The sequence below is a fragment of the Dama dama genome, chromosome 25, assembly GCF_033118175.1.
Source record: "Dama dama isolate Ldn47 chromosome 25, ASM3311817v1, whole genome shotgun sequence".
NCBI classification, from domain to species: Eukaryota; Metazoa; Chordata; class Mammalia; order Artiodactyla; family Cervidae; genus Dama; species Dama dama.
The window spans coordinates 42739765-42756253 of NC_083705.1; the positions used below are offsets into that span (position 1 = coordinate 42739765).

Genomic DNA, 16489 nt, shown 5'->3' on the forward strand with positions numbered 1-16489 from the left:
TATTCCGTTTCCTTTATCTATATGTTGTATGTCTGTTTCTGTGCCATTGCCACACTGTTTGGATTACTGTAGTTTGCAGTAGTCTGAAGTCGTGCCTCTGCTGTGTAATGATAATTTTAAAGAGACATCAGGACTTGAACACAAGACTTTTCATTCTTTAAAATTTGCAATCCAGTGGTAATGTTGGTAGTGGCAGTTGTTCAAAAAAATGTTGAAGCTCAGAGGAAAGGCGATTAGGATATTTCCTAACATTGTATTCTGTGTCTACCACCTTCTCAGATGTGTATGCAATGTATTGTTAAGTATGCAAGGCAAAATGTTGGCCGCATTATATGTTTCTTTGGGGTGCACTTCATGTATACCACTGCATTTGCCATATTGTAGCTAACCAACTAAAAGTGGGTTAGACTAGTGTTTTAGACTAGTCCATCTGTGAAAGAGAGCACTGGAAAAAAATCAGCAGATAATAGCAAGGAGATTGGTTTGACTGTCTGGCCAGGTAATTAAACTGACAGATTTGTGAGGAGTGGGTAGAAATTACATTGAGTAAAGGAGGGCCCTAAAGAGACAGTGCTGGTTTTCAAAAATATTAGCTGTAAAACCCATGTTTCAATAGTAGTCCATACAAAAGATCAGTGGTATGCAGATGACGGTGTAAGGGGAACATCAGGTGGTATCCCATCTCCCTGTCCTCGCCCAAATGTACAACTGGGGATGGAGGAGACTGGGAAATGCCAGAGCTCCAGGAAATACTCAGACCCCTGGTGTAAACATAGCAGGGTGTGAGGTTTGGTGTCAAGAGCACTTAGGTTCAAAGCCAAACTTTTCCATCTTATTATTTGATCTTGGGCAATATACTTAGTTTCACTGAGCTTTACTTTTAATTTTTTCTTAAATTTCTAAATGGGAATAATGATACCTGCCTTACGGTGTAGTTTTGGTACTTACTAACATGTAAGATTAGCATTCACTAAGCTGTCCATTAATGGTGACTCACACTAAGTTGTTTACATTAGAAATAATATTCTTTCATAAATTCTGATAATTCAATTAGAATGATCTTACTGTGTTCCTAAGGAAAATCTCCTTGTTCATTTCAACAATAGTTTCCTTGTTCTTGCTGCCCAGGAGAAATGATGATCAGGTGGATCAGAGCTCCTCACAGAAATTCTTGATTTTTTTCATGAATTGTTTCAGCATTTAATATATTCTATTTGGAGACTTCACTTTCTGATAGGAAGAATTTAGCTTATGATTTTTCTGAATTAACCCATATGGATTTGTATAATTTTTTCCCTAGAGCTTTTTATTCTTTCTCACATAAGGCTACATTCAGCCTTATGCCCAGATACAGGGAATAAAGAAGGTATGCAATCTCTTAGAGGCTGATCTATCCTATACTTCATGTCTCCATTTTATTTATTTTTTTAATGATTTCAATGGAATTATAAGACAAATCATTAAATAAGTGAATATGTCCACTATTAAATAAAATAATTAGTTTATTCTATTTTTTTAATCTTTTTTTTTTTTTTTGAATATTCAGGACTGATTTCCTTTATTTATTTATTTATTTTTTCAGTGGGTTTTGTCATACATTGATATGAATCAGCCATAGAGTTACACATATTCCCCATCCCGATCCCCCCTCTCACCTCCCTCTCCACCCGATTCCTCTGGGTCTTCCCAGTGCACCAGGCCCGAGCACTTGTCTCATGCATCCCACCTGGGCTGGTGATCTGTTTCACCATAGATAATATACATGCTGTTCTTTTGAAACATCCCACCCTCACCTTCTCCCACAGAGTTCAAAAGTCTGTTCTGTACTTGTGTGTCTCTTTTTCTGTTTTGCATATAGGGTTATCGTTACCATCTTTCTAAATTCCATATATATGTGTTAGTATGCTGTAATGTTCTTTATCTTTCTGGCTTACTTCACTCTGTATAATGGGCTCCAGTTTCATCCATTTCATTAGGACTGGTTCAAATGAATTCTTTTTAATGGCTGAGTAATATTCCATGGTGTATATGTACCACAGCTTCCTTATCCATTCATCTGCTGATGGGCATCTAGGTTGCTTCCATGTCCTGGCTATTATAAACAGTGCTGCGATGAACACTGGGGTGCATGTGTCTCTTTCAGATCTGGTTTCCTCAGTGTGTATGCCCAGAAGTGGGATTGCTGGGTCATATGGCAGTTCTATTTCCAGTTTTTTAAGAAATCTCCACACTGTTTTCCATAGTGGCTGTACTAGTTTGCATTCCCACCAGCAGTGTAAGAGGGTTCCCTTTTCTCCACACCCTCTCCAGCATTTATTGCTTGTAGACTTTTTGGGTAGCAGCCATCCTGACTGGCGTGTAATGGTACCTCATTGTGGTTTTGATTTGCATTTCTCTGATAATGAGTGATGTTGAGCATCTTTTCATGTGTTTGTTAGCCATCTGTATGTCTTCTTTGGAGAAATGTCTCTTTAGTTCTTTGGCCCATTTTTTGATTGGGTCATTTATTTTTCTGGAATTGAGCTTCAGGAGTTGCTTGTATATTTTTGAGATTAATCCTTTGTCTGTTGCTTCATTTGCTATTATTTTCTCCCAATTTGAGGGCTGTCTTTTCACCTTGCTTATAGTTTCCTTTGTAGTGCAAAAGCTTTTAAGTTTCATTAGGTGCCATTTGTTTAGTTTTGCTTTTATTTCCAATATTCTGGGAGGTGGGTCATAGAGGATCTTGCTGTGATTTATGTCGGAGAGTGTTTTGCCTATGTTCTCCTCTAGGAGTTTTATAGTTTCTGGTCTTACATTTAGATCTTTAATCCATTTTGAGTTTATTTTTGTGTATGGTGTTAGAAAGTGTTCTAGTTTCATTCTTTTACAAGTGGTTGACCAGTTTTCCCAGCACCACTTGTTAAAGAGGTTGTCTTTTTTCCATTGTATATCCTTGCCTCCTTTGTCAAAGATAAGGTGTCCATAGGTTCGTGGATTTATCTCTGGGCTTTCTATTCTGTTCCATTGATCTATATTTCTGTCTTTGTGCCAGTACCATACTGTCTTGATGACTGTGGCTTTGTAGTAGAGTCTGAAGTCAGGCAGGTTGATTCCTCCAGTTCCATTCTTCTTTCTCAAGATTACTTTGGCTATTCGAGGTTTTTTGTATTTCCATACAAATTGTGAAATTATTTGTTCTAGTTCTGTGAAAAATACCGTTGGTAGCTTGATAGGGATTGCATTGAATCTATAGTTTGCTTTGGGTACAATATCCATTTTGACAATATTGATTCTTCCAATCCATGAACATGGTATGTTTCTCCATCTGTTTGTGTCTTCTTTGATTTCTTTCATCAGTGTTTTATAGTTTTCTATGTATAGGTCTTTTGTTTCTTTAGGTAGATATACTCCTAAGTATTTTATTCTTTTTGTTGCAATGGTGAATGGTATTGTTTCCTTAATTTCTCTTTCTGTTTTTTCATTGTTAGTATATAGGAATGCAAGGGATTTCTGTGTGTTAATTTTATATCCTGCAACTTTACTATATTCATTGATTAGCTCTAGTAATTTTCTGGAAGAGTCTTTAGGGTTTTCTATGTAGAGGATCATGTCATCTGCAAACAGCGAGAGTTTCACTTCTTCTTTTCCTATCTGGATTCCTTTTACTTCTTTTTCTGCTCTGATTGCTGTCATGTCTCCATTTTTAACTAAAAGATAAAATAAAGCTGAGCTAGTGGCTCAGACAGTAAAAAATCTGCCTGCAGTGAGGGCAACCTGGGTTCGATCTCTGGGTTGGGAAGATCCCCTGGAGGAGGGCATGGCAACCCACCCCAGTATTCTTGCTAGGAGAAGCCCCTTGGACAGAGGAGTCTGGCGGACTGCAGTCCACGAAGTTACAAAGAGTCAGACACAACTGAGCAACTAAGGACAGTACAGAATATTATTAATTAAAAAGAGAGGAAACAATAAAAGCAACAGATACAGTTAAGAAACTAAATGTCAATTACACAGAGAAAAAGGTTCAATTCATGGACATAATACTTCATCCAAATTAAAAATAATCATGAAATGTGTTGAGTAAAAGTGTGTATAAGTTTCATTGCATTGAATAGCTTTCAAAGTGAATGTCCCTAAAAGTCAATATCATCAGTCTAGTATGCAGTTTTGGCCTTTAGCAGAGTGCTAGACATTATCTTCTATGCCTAAGAAGTAGGTCACCTAGCTTCCCAATTTCAAGAAGTTTTGGTTCTCCATATCCTACTGATTAATAAATAGTGCCAATATTCTACCCACATGTTCTCTGAAGTTTCCATTTAGCACATGTAATTATTTCATTAAAAATTTTTATTCATATGGTTTAGCAAGTTTCATACAAAAGATAGCCCATGGATTAAAAGCCTTCTGTTACCACTATTCTTAGGATGCTTTTTCACATCTTCCAGTGGGAGAAGATGTGAAGACTCTAGCGAGGCTTCCCTTGTAGTTCAGTTGGTAAAGAATCTGCCTGCAATGCAGGAAACCCAGGTTCAATTCCTGGGTCAGGACAATCTCCTGGAGAAGGAAATGGCAACCCACTCCAGTATTCTTGGCTGGAGAATTCCATGGACAGAGGAGTCTAGTAGGCCACAGTCCATGGGGTCGCAAGAGTTGGACATGAGTAGCAACTAAACCACCACAGTGGGAGAAACTAATCCTTTTGGCTTTGTTTAGTTAGAGGTGTGATTTTTTTTTTTTTTTTGAATAAGAATGGATGATATCTTTAGAAATAAAATGTGGTTATAACAGGTTAGAAATGTTAGGAGTCATCACTGGTTGAAGATGAGGCTGAAATGAATAAGTTTATAACCTTTCACAAACAACATTGACACAGAAAGTGTAATTTTCTTATTGTTCTTCCTGCTGGAATATTTTGTCTTTTTACTTCCTGGGAAGCTTACTGAGTCCAAAATAACATAGCCATTTCTTACCTGGTTATTCAGCATTACTGGTTTTTAAGTACATCTTTAGTTTTCAGATCTTTTGGCAGTAGTTTTATTTTTAAAATCAGTGTATAATTTAAGTAGCATATGTTACTTTTAAGTACCTGACAGATGCATGATTTTCTTAGTAACCAAGGTATTAAAACTATGCTGAGTTGATATCCTGAGGAACCAGAACATATTCTGCTTAATATTATGTCACTATTAATCTTAGGAAGTACTTAAAGGTGAGATGAGGTAGTGGTATCTATTCTACTGAAAGCAGCATAGGGAGAATAGTATGTGTTGATGTAGGTCTAGTTTCCTAGACTTTTAAAAAAACTCTTTATTACTATTCTGACAATGTACTGTAATGGAAAGAGGATAGGACTAAACTATCAAGAGGTCTTACCTTCTGACTGATGGTGTCTTCTCTCTGAATCTCTTTTCTTAGCGTACTAAGGTTGCATGATTTTCTGGGTTGCCCAGTGTTATCTCCTAAAAGGATAACTTAAGACTTTCTGATTTCCATTTGCTCTAATCACTTAGTTTAAGTGCTCAGGCAGTTTTTAAATAAAAAATATTGATGTCATTTTAGCCACACTGATATGTTTAGTTGACTTTAAAATCCCATCTAGGAGTAGAACTTAGCAATGCATGGATAGTAATAGTAAGTTTAACCCTATGAAAGGAACTGATAAGTCTGGGGAACTATGATTATTATATTGGTGATTATTAAATGGTAAGACTAGCAAGTGATAGAATAATAGATACAGTGTAATCTCACTTATACACCTAAAGAGCAAGAGAGAGAAATTTAAAATAGCAGAAGAGTGGAATTTTTATATATTTAAGGAGAGGGCTATTTAGTTTAAGGGTGGGAGGCATGGAAGAGGGGGTAGGTGTAAAAGACCTTCACTTATTCTATATATATCTTTATATGAATTCTTTAAACACATATTTATTATTTTTGTAGTTTAGGGAAAAAAATCTTATGTGTAAATGTCTTAGAATTTAACACTTTACTATTTGAGCAGTCTGTAAATTTACTTTGAAAATCTTCATCTTGGGAAATAATTATTGAAGAGACTGGAAGGAAATTACAAGGAACCATTCCTTTGTGGTATACAGTACAAGCGTAGGAATTAAGCTGTTTTGATCTGTTTATTGAATTAATTTATTTCTTCAGACCTTCAAGACATTCCATATTCTGATTGGTGTGAGCAGACTATCCATAATCCCTTAGAAGTAGTTCCCTCTAAATTTTCTGGCATTTCTGGATGCAGTGATGGAGTGTCTCAAGAAGGCTCAGCCAGCAGCACCAAAAGTACAGAATTGCTACTAGGTAAGTTTTCAGATTTAAATCCAAACCTTGTTAATATAACTGTACTTAGTTGTTTGTTGTTAATGATGAGTGCTGTTCATTAGTTGTCTCAAATCTATGACAACTTAGTTTTATTGAGGTATATTTAATCAACTATTGTACCTATATCAGCTGCTGATGCATACTCACATAGTTGTCTGCTTTCATTAGAAAGAATTTTGATCCCAAAATGATTGGCAGGTCATGTGCAGTTTATCTCAGTTTTATATATATCTTTGGTAAAGTTTAAAACAAATTCCATTAGTTATAGTAGTTTTCTATTGTGATACAGATAAAATATTTTTATCTTCTTTTCAGGTGTTAAAACAATTCCAGATGATACACCAATGTGCCGAATACTCCTTCGCAAAGAAGTTCTGAGATTAGTCATTAATTTGAGTAGTTCAGTTTCAACTAAATGTCATGAAACTGGGCTTTTAACGTAAGTAAGCTTTGAGCATGAGTATTCTTTGCTTTTTTATGGTGAAAAAGACACTTGAAATACTTAAAAAGTTTGATCAATTAGCTTTACATCAGTAGTTCTCAACTGCATGGCATATCTTAGTGAGCCTAGATTTTCATCTACTTCAACCAAACTAGCATATGATAACAAATTGAATGCAGAAGCAGGTATGTGAATCCAACTGTTTTCTATTCAGCCAGATGTTAAAAAGATCTGTAAAAATGTAAAATAATGACTCTTCTCACTCTTAGTTTTGGAAAATATAGTTATTTTTCATTAAAATATATGTACTTATGTTAACATGTAATGATTTTATTTTTTAAATGAATTAATAAATGTTTTGAAATTTTCTAAATTTTAATTTCTTGTATGGTAATTATTGATGGCTATGGCCCACAAAAGTAAAAGTAAAGAATCCACCTGCAATGCGGGAGATGGGGGTTCGATCCCTGGGTTGGGAAGATCCCCTGAAGAAGGGAAAGGCTCCCCCACTCTAGTATTCTGGCCTGGAGAATTCCATGGACTGTATAGTCCTTGGGGTCACAAAGAGTTGGACACGACTAAGTGACTTTCACTTTCATGGCACACAAAAAATAAGATTTTGGGGTTTCTCAACAATTTTTAAGAAGTAGAAGAATTCTGAAACCATAAAGCTCAAGAAAAGCTGGCATTCATAAAAATAAGTGACATTTTCTTGGTTTAATTTTTCCCTATTTTTACTCCTTTTAAAAGTTGCAGAATTTTTTTGCTTTTCTAAATCACAGCAACATGATAAAAGAATATTCAGGCCATCTTCAACATTTTTGATATGCACTATTTAAAGCTGTGGTCCTCAAGAAATGAAATGCACTTCAGGGTCTCCTGTGGGACTTTACAAAATGTAGTAGCACATATACCAGGGCCCCACTGCAGACTTCCTGGCCAGAAGCTTTAAGTGTAGAGGGTCCTTCACCTGTAATTAGCCCACCCACTGCTGGTTCTGAGGTGCTGGACCAGGCGAGAGCCACTAGTAAATGCTGAAAGATACAAAGATAGAGCCCAAAGTTCCACTTCAGTTTAACTTTAAAAATTTATTTCTATTTTAAAGCTTAGTTTTAAAAATACTTGAGTTATTCTAGGCCAGTAAATACATTTTGTAATTTCTCAGGCCAGTGAAAAAGAATATTTCTCACTTTCCAAGAAGTATTTGGCTTTTTATCATTTTAAGAGATAGCCCAAACTTAAAATAGTTATAATTTAAGTGTGAGGTAGGAATATTTACTGTTTTATATTCTTTTGCCCTCACCCCAGATATGTTACTTGATCTATATATCCAGAGGAAAAAAATACTTAAAAATGATATTTTGAAAGAAAATAAGAAAGTCATTATTATAATTTTTATCACATCCTAGTCTTTTCTTTCATTTTAGAATTAAAGAGAAGTATCCTCAAACATTTGATGACATATGCCTTTACTCTGAGGTTTCCCATTTGCTGTCACACTGCACATTTAGACTTCCATGTCGGAGGTTCATACAAGAATTATTTCAGGATGTACAGTTTTTACAAGTAAGTAGGATTTGTACTTCTGAACTTTATCTTTCAAAAATATTTGTTTGAATTAAACTAAAAGTTTTGAGATTGTATCTGTTGATACACTAGAAAGTCATTAATAATTTACCACTTCTTCCCTAGATGCATGAAGAAGCAGAGGCTGTCTTGGCAACACCACCAAAGCAACCTATAGTTGATACATCTGCTGAATCCTGACCTCATATTTATGATGTATATAGATGTAGACTATATATATATATATATTCATATTTGTGGACTTCTAAAAGCCTCAAAAAAGCCGACTGACTGGGCAGCAAAGACAGGAGTATCTTCTAAATGCTGTTCCAGCAATTACTGGTACATGAACAGTTGGAACTGCGGACTTCCCTAACCAAAACAACTTCCTCTCCCCTCTGTGGAGCCCCTTTGGGGGTTCATTATTCATTACCACAGTTTTAAGAGTTTTAGTTACCATTGTATGCAAGATCCAAGCACTGAGTACCTACATGGGTTTTCTACTTTTCATTTTAAGAGCATAATAACAGTGGAACAGTATGGTATGCAGAAGCACCCTACACACCGTTATCTCTGAATTCCTTTTTTAGGGTAAATATAAAGATGCCTTGTTTGTTAACTAATTTTGGAAGCCAGGAATCAGTGTCTCTGAGGCTGCATCCTGTTAGCACAATGGGATGTTCTGTAACTGCTGGTATTAGAAGGGGATCTTTGGCCCTTCCACTTTTTTCTTCATGTTTATAACACTACTTCAGAGGTTTTTAACCTCAAAGCGAAAGAAGAGCCTCACCAACCAGGACTTATAAGTTATTTTTATGTGACTAGACTTACATAAAATTTCTTACTTGTTTTCCATCTCTTCAGTTTTGTTGCAATGTGTTATTATAGGCTATTTGAACCGATTAAGGTTTTTCACTGCAGTTCCTGATTAAAATCAGAAAATTATTTTATAATTCAGAGTATTTTTCATTTATAAAATGCATATGTTTTCAGTGCACTTCTATTTCCATTAGCTTCCCACATCACCATTTTAATAGGAACTTGAACAAAGCACTATTAATTTAGACCTAAAGTGAAAGAAAGCATTAAATAACACCTTGGATCTCTTGAGGAAAAAATAAGATTGCCTATAATTTATACATTCCATGGGAAACGAAGAGCCATAGTTTATTTTTAAAAAAATCCTTGGTGAAACATTATTATGATTAAAAATTGTAGTGAAAAGCCTTAAGTACCAAATTTTAAAGCAGCAGTAATTTAATTTTTATATCAGTGTTCTTGTTTTGCACAGACTAAATGCAGTGATAGGTGAGTTTATGAGTACAGTAGTTGCCTTTATCACATTTGTGAAGTTGTTAAAGTTGATGAGGGCAAGGTTTTATTTGTTTGTTTAATTTGTGTATGTCTAAAGATATTTGGAAATCTTTACAGGAATTAAACATATATGCAAATTTGTATATAAAAAAAGCATGGCCATCATCATTAGAATGCTTGTAAATGAAAGGATCTTTTTTGAGGTCTATATATAAGTAGAAAAAAAATCCAGCTGGACTGATTAGGACCCTTTTTTAATTGATTTGTTTAGACCATTTTTACAGTTAGGCATCAGCTCTGACACAGTCACAATATGGGGACTAGTATTTTCCCTTATTACAGTTCTTTTTTATAATGGACTTGTCCTTTGAGATCTCTGTAAAGAACCCTGTGAACTAGAAAGCATAACTCACAGAGATACTTTTTTTTTTTTTTTACTTTACTGGCACTGAAAGTTCCAATTGAGATGAAGCATTTCATCTCACTTCGTAACACCTCTTTGACTGCACTTCAGTGAATTGTTCTTATGTGCACTGTGTAGCGACTTACATTATAACAAAGCAGATAAGGGCTGTAAGCTGCTGCTTATGTTAAAAAGTGGTTCTTCAGATTTTCTTTCATAAAATCCAATTGAAGATAAAACAGATGCTTTTTTTTTTTTAACTTTAATTTATCACTGAACCCAAGTGTTTATTTAAATGTCAACAGTACTTCTAAGAACGTTGCCTGTCACCTTGGTCTTTGGTCTTGGATGATGAAACTACCTTCCAGAGAACCAAATGTCAGAGATACTAGACCAAATAGTGGTTAAAAACTCCAAAGGAGGTAATGTAGTAATCTTATTAATAATGGGATTAACATATTTTAGACATTCATTTTTAAACACTACCTCAGTTAATATAGAGTATAAAATCTGTGGTTTAATCCCTCAAAAGTTAACAGTACATTCTTTTTTGTTACACACACACACACAAACACACACCTTCATCCCTGGACCCCACCTCACTCATCCATCCTGAAATGAAGTCTTTGTTACTATTAGCCTGAACAGTTTTTTGGATTATTACTTTGAAAGATATGTATGTATATATCATAATATTTGCCTTTAGCACTTAGTTTGGGGAGACAGAGCTTTGTGGTTCTCAGTAATCTAAAAAAAAGATGTCTATATTAAGTGTATAGTGCTATTTGGTTTATCCATGTTTCACTGACAGGTCTAATACGTTTTCTTTAAGTACTTATTTGTATAAAAGTAGACTTTTACGATGAAAAATGCTCACATGCAGTGCCAAGTGATTTATTTAGGTGTTTAAAATGTTAAATTATAGCAGAAAAGATTAGGGATGTTGTCAGTGGTAATAGAAATAATTGAGAAAAGCATCTATATGTAATAGATATTACCAGACTATAAAATACCAAAATAATGTCAATACTGTAGTTTTTCAAGATTTTAGAATTAATCTTAGTCCATATAAATTTGTACTACTGGTAATTATTGAATAATTTGGAGGAATTTGGGCAGTTGTGCTGGTTATAAACTGTGAATTTCTAATTGTAAAGTGAATTGTTGTTTCTAATTGAAATTTTTTTTCAAGAACAGATTTCAGCTTCACATACTAAGTAAATACTGATAAATAAGGAAATTAGAAATTAGTATTTGTAATTAAACATGGTCTAAAATTTCTTATACTTTTACTTCCTGTTTATGCTTAGGTAGATTTGAAGGGGGAAAAAGTCTTTTTTCCCTAATAAAAAATTTTCTAATAAATATTGGTAGCATAAGGGCATTCTGTAAGACATTGACATTAAAAGAGGCTCTTTGGAGGTATATACTTTATTTTACTAGTTACTCTAACATCATATGTATAAGACCTTTTGAAATGGTGTGGCTTTAATAGTTTTCAGCTCTTTTATCCAGAGCTTGAAATAATTAAGGCTGAGTTTTTCAGGGCATATTACAGATGCAAAGTGTTCAACAGTGAGGTGTGAATGCTTATTTAGACTTGTCTACTGCTATTTATATAAAAAATTTTTTTCATTCCATTCAGAGGATGCCTTTTATCCCCACATTAAAGCACAGATCACTAAGCAATAAAAAGCAATCAAATTGTCATCCAAATTATAACTGCAATTACTTTGCATGGTGAGAGTGAGGTGCTAATTTTGTGTGAGAGGAGTTTTGTAAACTACCTTGGGAAAGGTCCTTTGGAAGTAAGGTTTTTCCCCTTTTATCCTATGTTTCCAGTTTTGTCTCAAATTCAACAATCCATTAAATTAGGGAAAAAAAGAAAGTTAATTGAAAGAGTTTGATAAGAGCTGTTGGAATAAAAAGAACATTTCAGATCTTCCAAAATGTCAGTTGGGAAAGGTCTCCCTTATCTCTCCATTTAGGAACTACATTATTACCAGCTTCATTTCAAGACTGTCACTACAGTGAGAGTTTGATTATAAAAGCATACCAGTAAAATTAATAGCAGTGCTTATCAGACAATATTAACATCTGTGAGAATCTTTCTAGGAGCATTTGTTTTTTCTTTTAGTTCTAGGTTCCCAGGGTAGTTTTCATTCATAGTAGGTTTCTTTAATGAATGTGGATTTTCTCCCCTTTAGAGTATTTTTGTAACGTAGGTGGATAGCTATGCCACTGCACGCATAAATTGCACATTTTGTTTGACTTTCTTTATAAAATATTTAATTTGAAAAATATAATTTATGCCAAAAAAGTATATCTTGTAATTTTGCCACTAATAGGTTGATTTAGCACAAAATGCAAAGTCTTTGGGAAGAGGAGGGGGGAGATTTAAAACTTTCATAGATGATAGTTGAAAAATGTTCCATTATTGGCCTGTCAGAAACCCTAAAGCTGCATTGTAAAACAAATGATGTAAATTAGTTTTGAAAAGTGGTAAGGGACTGTGAAAAAAATCTCAGACTTAATGCTCCCTAACCACATAATTTTTTTCTTTTTTATTTAGTAATACGCTGCTACATATTTGGAGGTTCTGGTGTTTGTAGGTCACTGAACAGACATTGAAATCTGATTTATATTGTATAACTGTAACATAGAAAGAAAAGTATTTATATATTTTCCGTAAGAATATTTCATTGAGTTGTGTATAATTTAAATAAGGTTTGTCCCTAAATGGTTTTGCTCACCTTGATTTTTTTTCGTGGTTTTCTTGTTTTTGTATAATGTGTACAGTTTATGTCAAGGGCATTAAAAGCCTCCTGAAGCATAATCTTATCAAAGGGATACATTCTTAATAAAATGTACTTAAAAATTCTTAAACTTGTGTCATTGTTCTATTTCACATTTTAAAAACATCATTGCTGATTTATGTACCACTGAGGCTGTTACATGTAACTCTAGGTAAAAGTGACTTTTAGATACCACAGATAAGAATCTGGTTCAGTAACAGTTCAGTTCAGTTCAGTCCAGTCGCTCTGTCCTGTCCAACTCTTTGCGACCCCATGGACTGCAGCATGCCAGGCCTCCCTGTCTGTCACCAACTCCCGGAGTTTACTCAGACTTATGCCCATTGAGTCGGTGATGCCATCCAACCATCTCATCCTCTGTCGTCCCCTTCCTCCCACCTTCAGTCTTTCTCAGCATCAGGGTCTTTTCAAATGAGTAGTGGCTTGTCCCAAATGTTTTAAAATAGGTATTTATACTTTCTGAATACCTCATAATCTAATCAAATGTCTTTACAGTTATTATTTTTTAATCTCAGGTTATTGTGAAAGGTTTGATAAAGTAGATCTATCTTCAGAACAATTCTGACTTTAGTGATTAATATATAGGATGAGCAATGATGGTATGATGGTAACTTTTCTGTGTAAGCTATTCGATTTCACTTAGCTTTCCCTTGTGGCTCAGCTGGTAAAGAATCTGCCTGCAATGCGGGAGACCTGGGTTCGATCCCTGGGTTGGGAATATCCCCTGGAGAAGGGAAAGGCTACCCGTTCCAGTATTCTGGCCTGGAGAACTCCATGGACTGTAGAGTCCTTGGGGTTGCAAAGAGTCTGACATGCCTGAGCGACTTTCACTTTCACAGAAACTGGATCAGGTAAGCTAGCCAACAGCCACCTAGTGGCAAAAGAAAATACCACAAGGGAAATAAATGGTCAGTCCTGGAGAATAAAATTCAGTGTCAAATTAGGGTCTGTTATCATTGGTTGAATGTGGTAAAATGTATTCAGAAATAGATTTATTTTGAATAGTTTGGTTTTTAAACATATTTATGTGTATAATTTTCATATTGCCTTCTCTATATATGTTTTTCAACAAAAATGTAGTTGGCCCTCAAAAAGCACACTTAATCATCATCACACAGCTCATTTTTAAAACTGACAATATAGCTGAGCTTCAGAAAGTTTGTTTCATTTTTTAAAACTCTCTGGTGTATAAAGTACTCTGGGAGATAGTGAAAGACAGGGGAAGCCTGGCATGCTGCAGTCCATGGGGTCGCCAAGAGTTGGACATAGCGACTGAACAACAATAGCAAAATACCAAAGACTGGACAGTTTATAAATAATGAATTTATTTCTCACAATTCTTTGGCTGAAAATCTGAAATTAGAGCGTGAACATATTTGGGTGAGGGCCCTCTTCACGTCCCAAACTTCTCTTGTCTTACGTCCTCGATGGCTTGATGGGACTAGGAAACTGTAGTGTCTCTTATAAGAACATCAGTCCCACTCATGAGAGTGACCTCCCAAAGACCTCCATCTACTAATACCATCATCCCTGGGTGTTAGGATTTCAATGTAGGAATTTGGGGAGGGAGGTGATCATTCAGACCATAGCAACTAATTCTGCATTGATTAAAAAAAAAACCAAAATGTATGAAAACTTTCTCGAATGCTTAGAGGACAAAGATAACTACATTTGCTTAAATGTAGCAAATGTCCTTTAAATGGGAATATGTTATTGTACATACTATTTTAACTACTAATTTTGAAGGCTTTATATTTTCAGGTATATCTTTTTGAAGGTTGTCATGTTTTGGCCATGCCTTGCTGGATCCTGCTTCCCCTACCTGGGATTGAACCACGTCCCCAGCAGTGGAATCACGGAATCTCAACCACTGAACCACCAGGGAAGTCCCTCTTTGAAGGTTTTAAAATTCCTATTTTATGCAAAATGCTTAGCATGTTTTGTAAATTCTTTGAGATGAAAGCCAGCTGGTCTCCATAGAGTTCTTAGAAGAAATACTAGATATTGTCTAATACAACCTAATTTTCTTAATAAATGACATTCTAGTGGAGAAAGTTTCACTAGACTTAGTATGGGTCAAGTGTTGGAATGTCAGCAGGCACTTCCAGCAGGTCCATGGATATATGTATATCTGAATCACTTAGCTGTACACCTGAAAACTAACACAATATTGTCAATAAACTCCAATATAAAAAATTTTTTTAATTAAAATCACATCTAAAACCTAGTTAGTAATATTCCATATCAATATCACTGTATGCTAGTTAACCCTGTGTGACTACTAGATACTAGAACTGTGTGACAGGTTCCCTGCTTCCCATCTACCTACCTGCAGCTGAGGACCAGTCACCAGGCTGAGGCATTATTTGTAGGTCATTTCCAGTTCCGCCCACCATCAAAATATCCCAATATTGATATGGAATATTACTAACTAGGTTTTGCATGTGTTTTTAATTTTTAAATTTTTTTATTTTATATTGGAGTTGATTGACAATATTGCCTTAGTTTTCAGGTGTACAGCTAAGTGATTCAGATATACATATATCCATTCTTTTTCAGATTCTTTTCCCATATAGGTTATTAACAGAATATTGAGTAGAGTTCCCTCTGCTATACAGTAGGTCCCTGTTGATTATTTTATATATAGTTGTGTGTTTATGTTAATCCCAAGCTCCTAATTTATCCCCCCCCCCACCTTTTCTGTTTGGCAACCATCAGTTTGTTTTTGAAGTCTGTGAGTTTGTTTTGTAAATAAATACACTCATATCAGTTTTTTCTTATAGTCCACATATAAGTGATATCATATTTGTCTTTCTCTGACTTCACTTAGTATGACAATTTCTAGGTCCGCCCATGTTGCTGCAAGTGACATTATTTCATTCTTTTTATTCTATTGCATATCTGTACCACATCTTCTTTATCCATTCCTCTGTTGATGGACATTTAGGTTGCTTCCATGTCTTCGCTGTTGTAAATAGTACTGCAGTGAACACTGGGGTGCATGTATCTTTCTGAATTATGATTTTCTCCAGATACATGCCCAGGATTAGAACTGCTGAATCACAAGTGCTTCCCAGGTGGCTCCGTGGGTAAAGAATCTGCCTGCGTTGCAAATGTGAGTTTTATACCCGGATTGGGAAGATCCTCTGAAGGAGGGCATGGCAACCCACTCCAGTATTCTTGCCTGGAGAATCCCATGGACAGAGGAGCCTGTGGGCTACAGTCCTTTCGGTCGCAAAGAGTCAGACACGGCTGAAGTTACTAAGCACCAAAAAATCAGACACAACTGAAGCGACTGAGCAGGAGCCCGAGCACATGGTAGTTCTAGTTCTAGTTTATGAGGGAACCTCCATTCTGCTCTCCATAGTGGTTGTATCAATTTACATCCCCACTAATAGTGATGGGGGGATGGCTCCCTTTTCTCCATACCCTCTAGCATTTATTGTTTGTAGACTTTTTTATGATGGCCATTCTGACTGATGTGAGGTGATAACCTCATTGTAGTTTTGATTTGCATTTCCCTGAAAGTTAGCAGTGTTGAGCATCTTTTCATATGCTTTCTGGCCATCTGTGTCTTCTTTGGAGAAATGTGTGTTTAGATCTTCTGCCCATTTTTTGATTCGGTTGTTTTTTCACAGGTGTGAT

General features: G+C 35.4%; 1 protein-coding gene across 6 annotated transcripts in view; it reads left to right on the forward strand.

Annotated features, from left to right (window-relative positions):
- RICTOR (RPTOR independent companion of MTOR complex 2) overlaps window positions 1–12917 on the forward strand; it is a 125483-nt gene extending 112566 nt beyond the window's left edge. For all 6 annotated transcript variants that reach the window (XM_061129903.1, XM_061129905.1, XM_061129904.1 and 3 more), the window contains 4 exons: window positions 6130–6285; window positions 6622–6745; window positions 8176–8314; window positions 8441–12917. In XM_061129903.1, the coding sequence (XP_060985886.1) occupies window positions 6130–6285; window positions 6622–6745; window positions 8176–8314; window positions 8441–8515 (494 nt within the window). In that variant the 3' untranslated portion in view covers window positions 8516–12917. The remainder of the gene's footprint in view (window positions 1–6129; window positions 6286–6621; window positions 6746–8175; window positions 8315–8440) is intronic.
- The last annotated feature ends 3572 nt before the right edge of the window (window positions 12918–16489 follow it).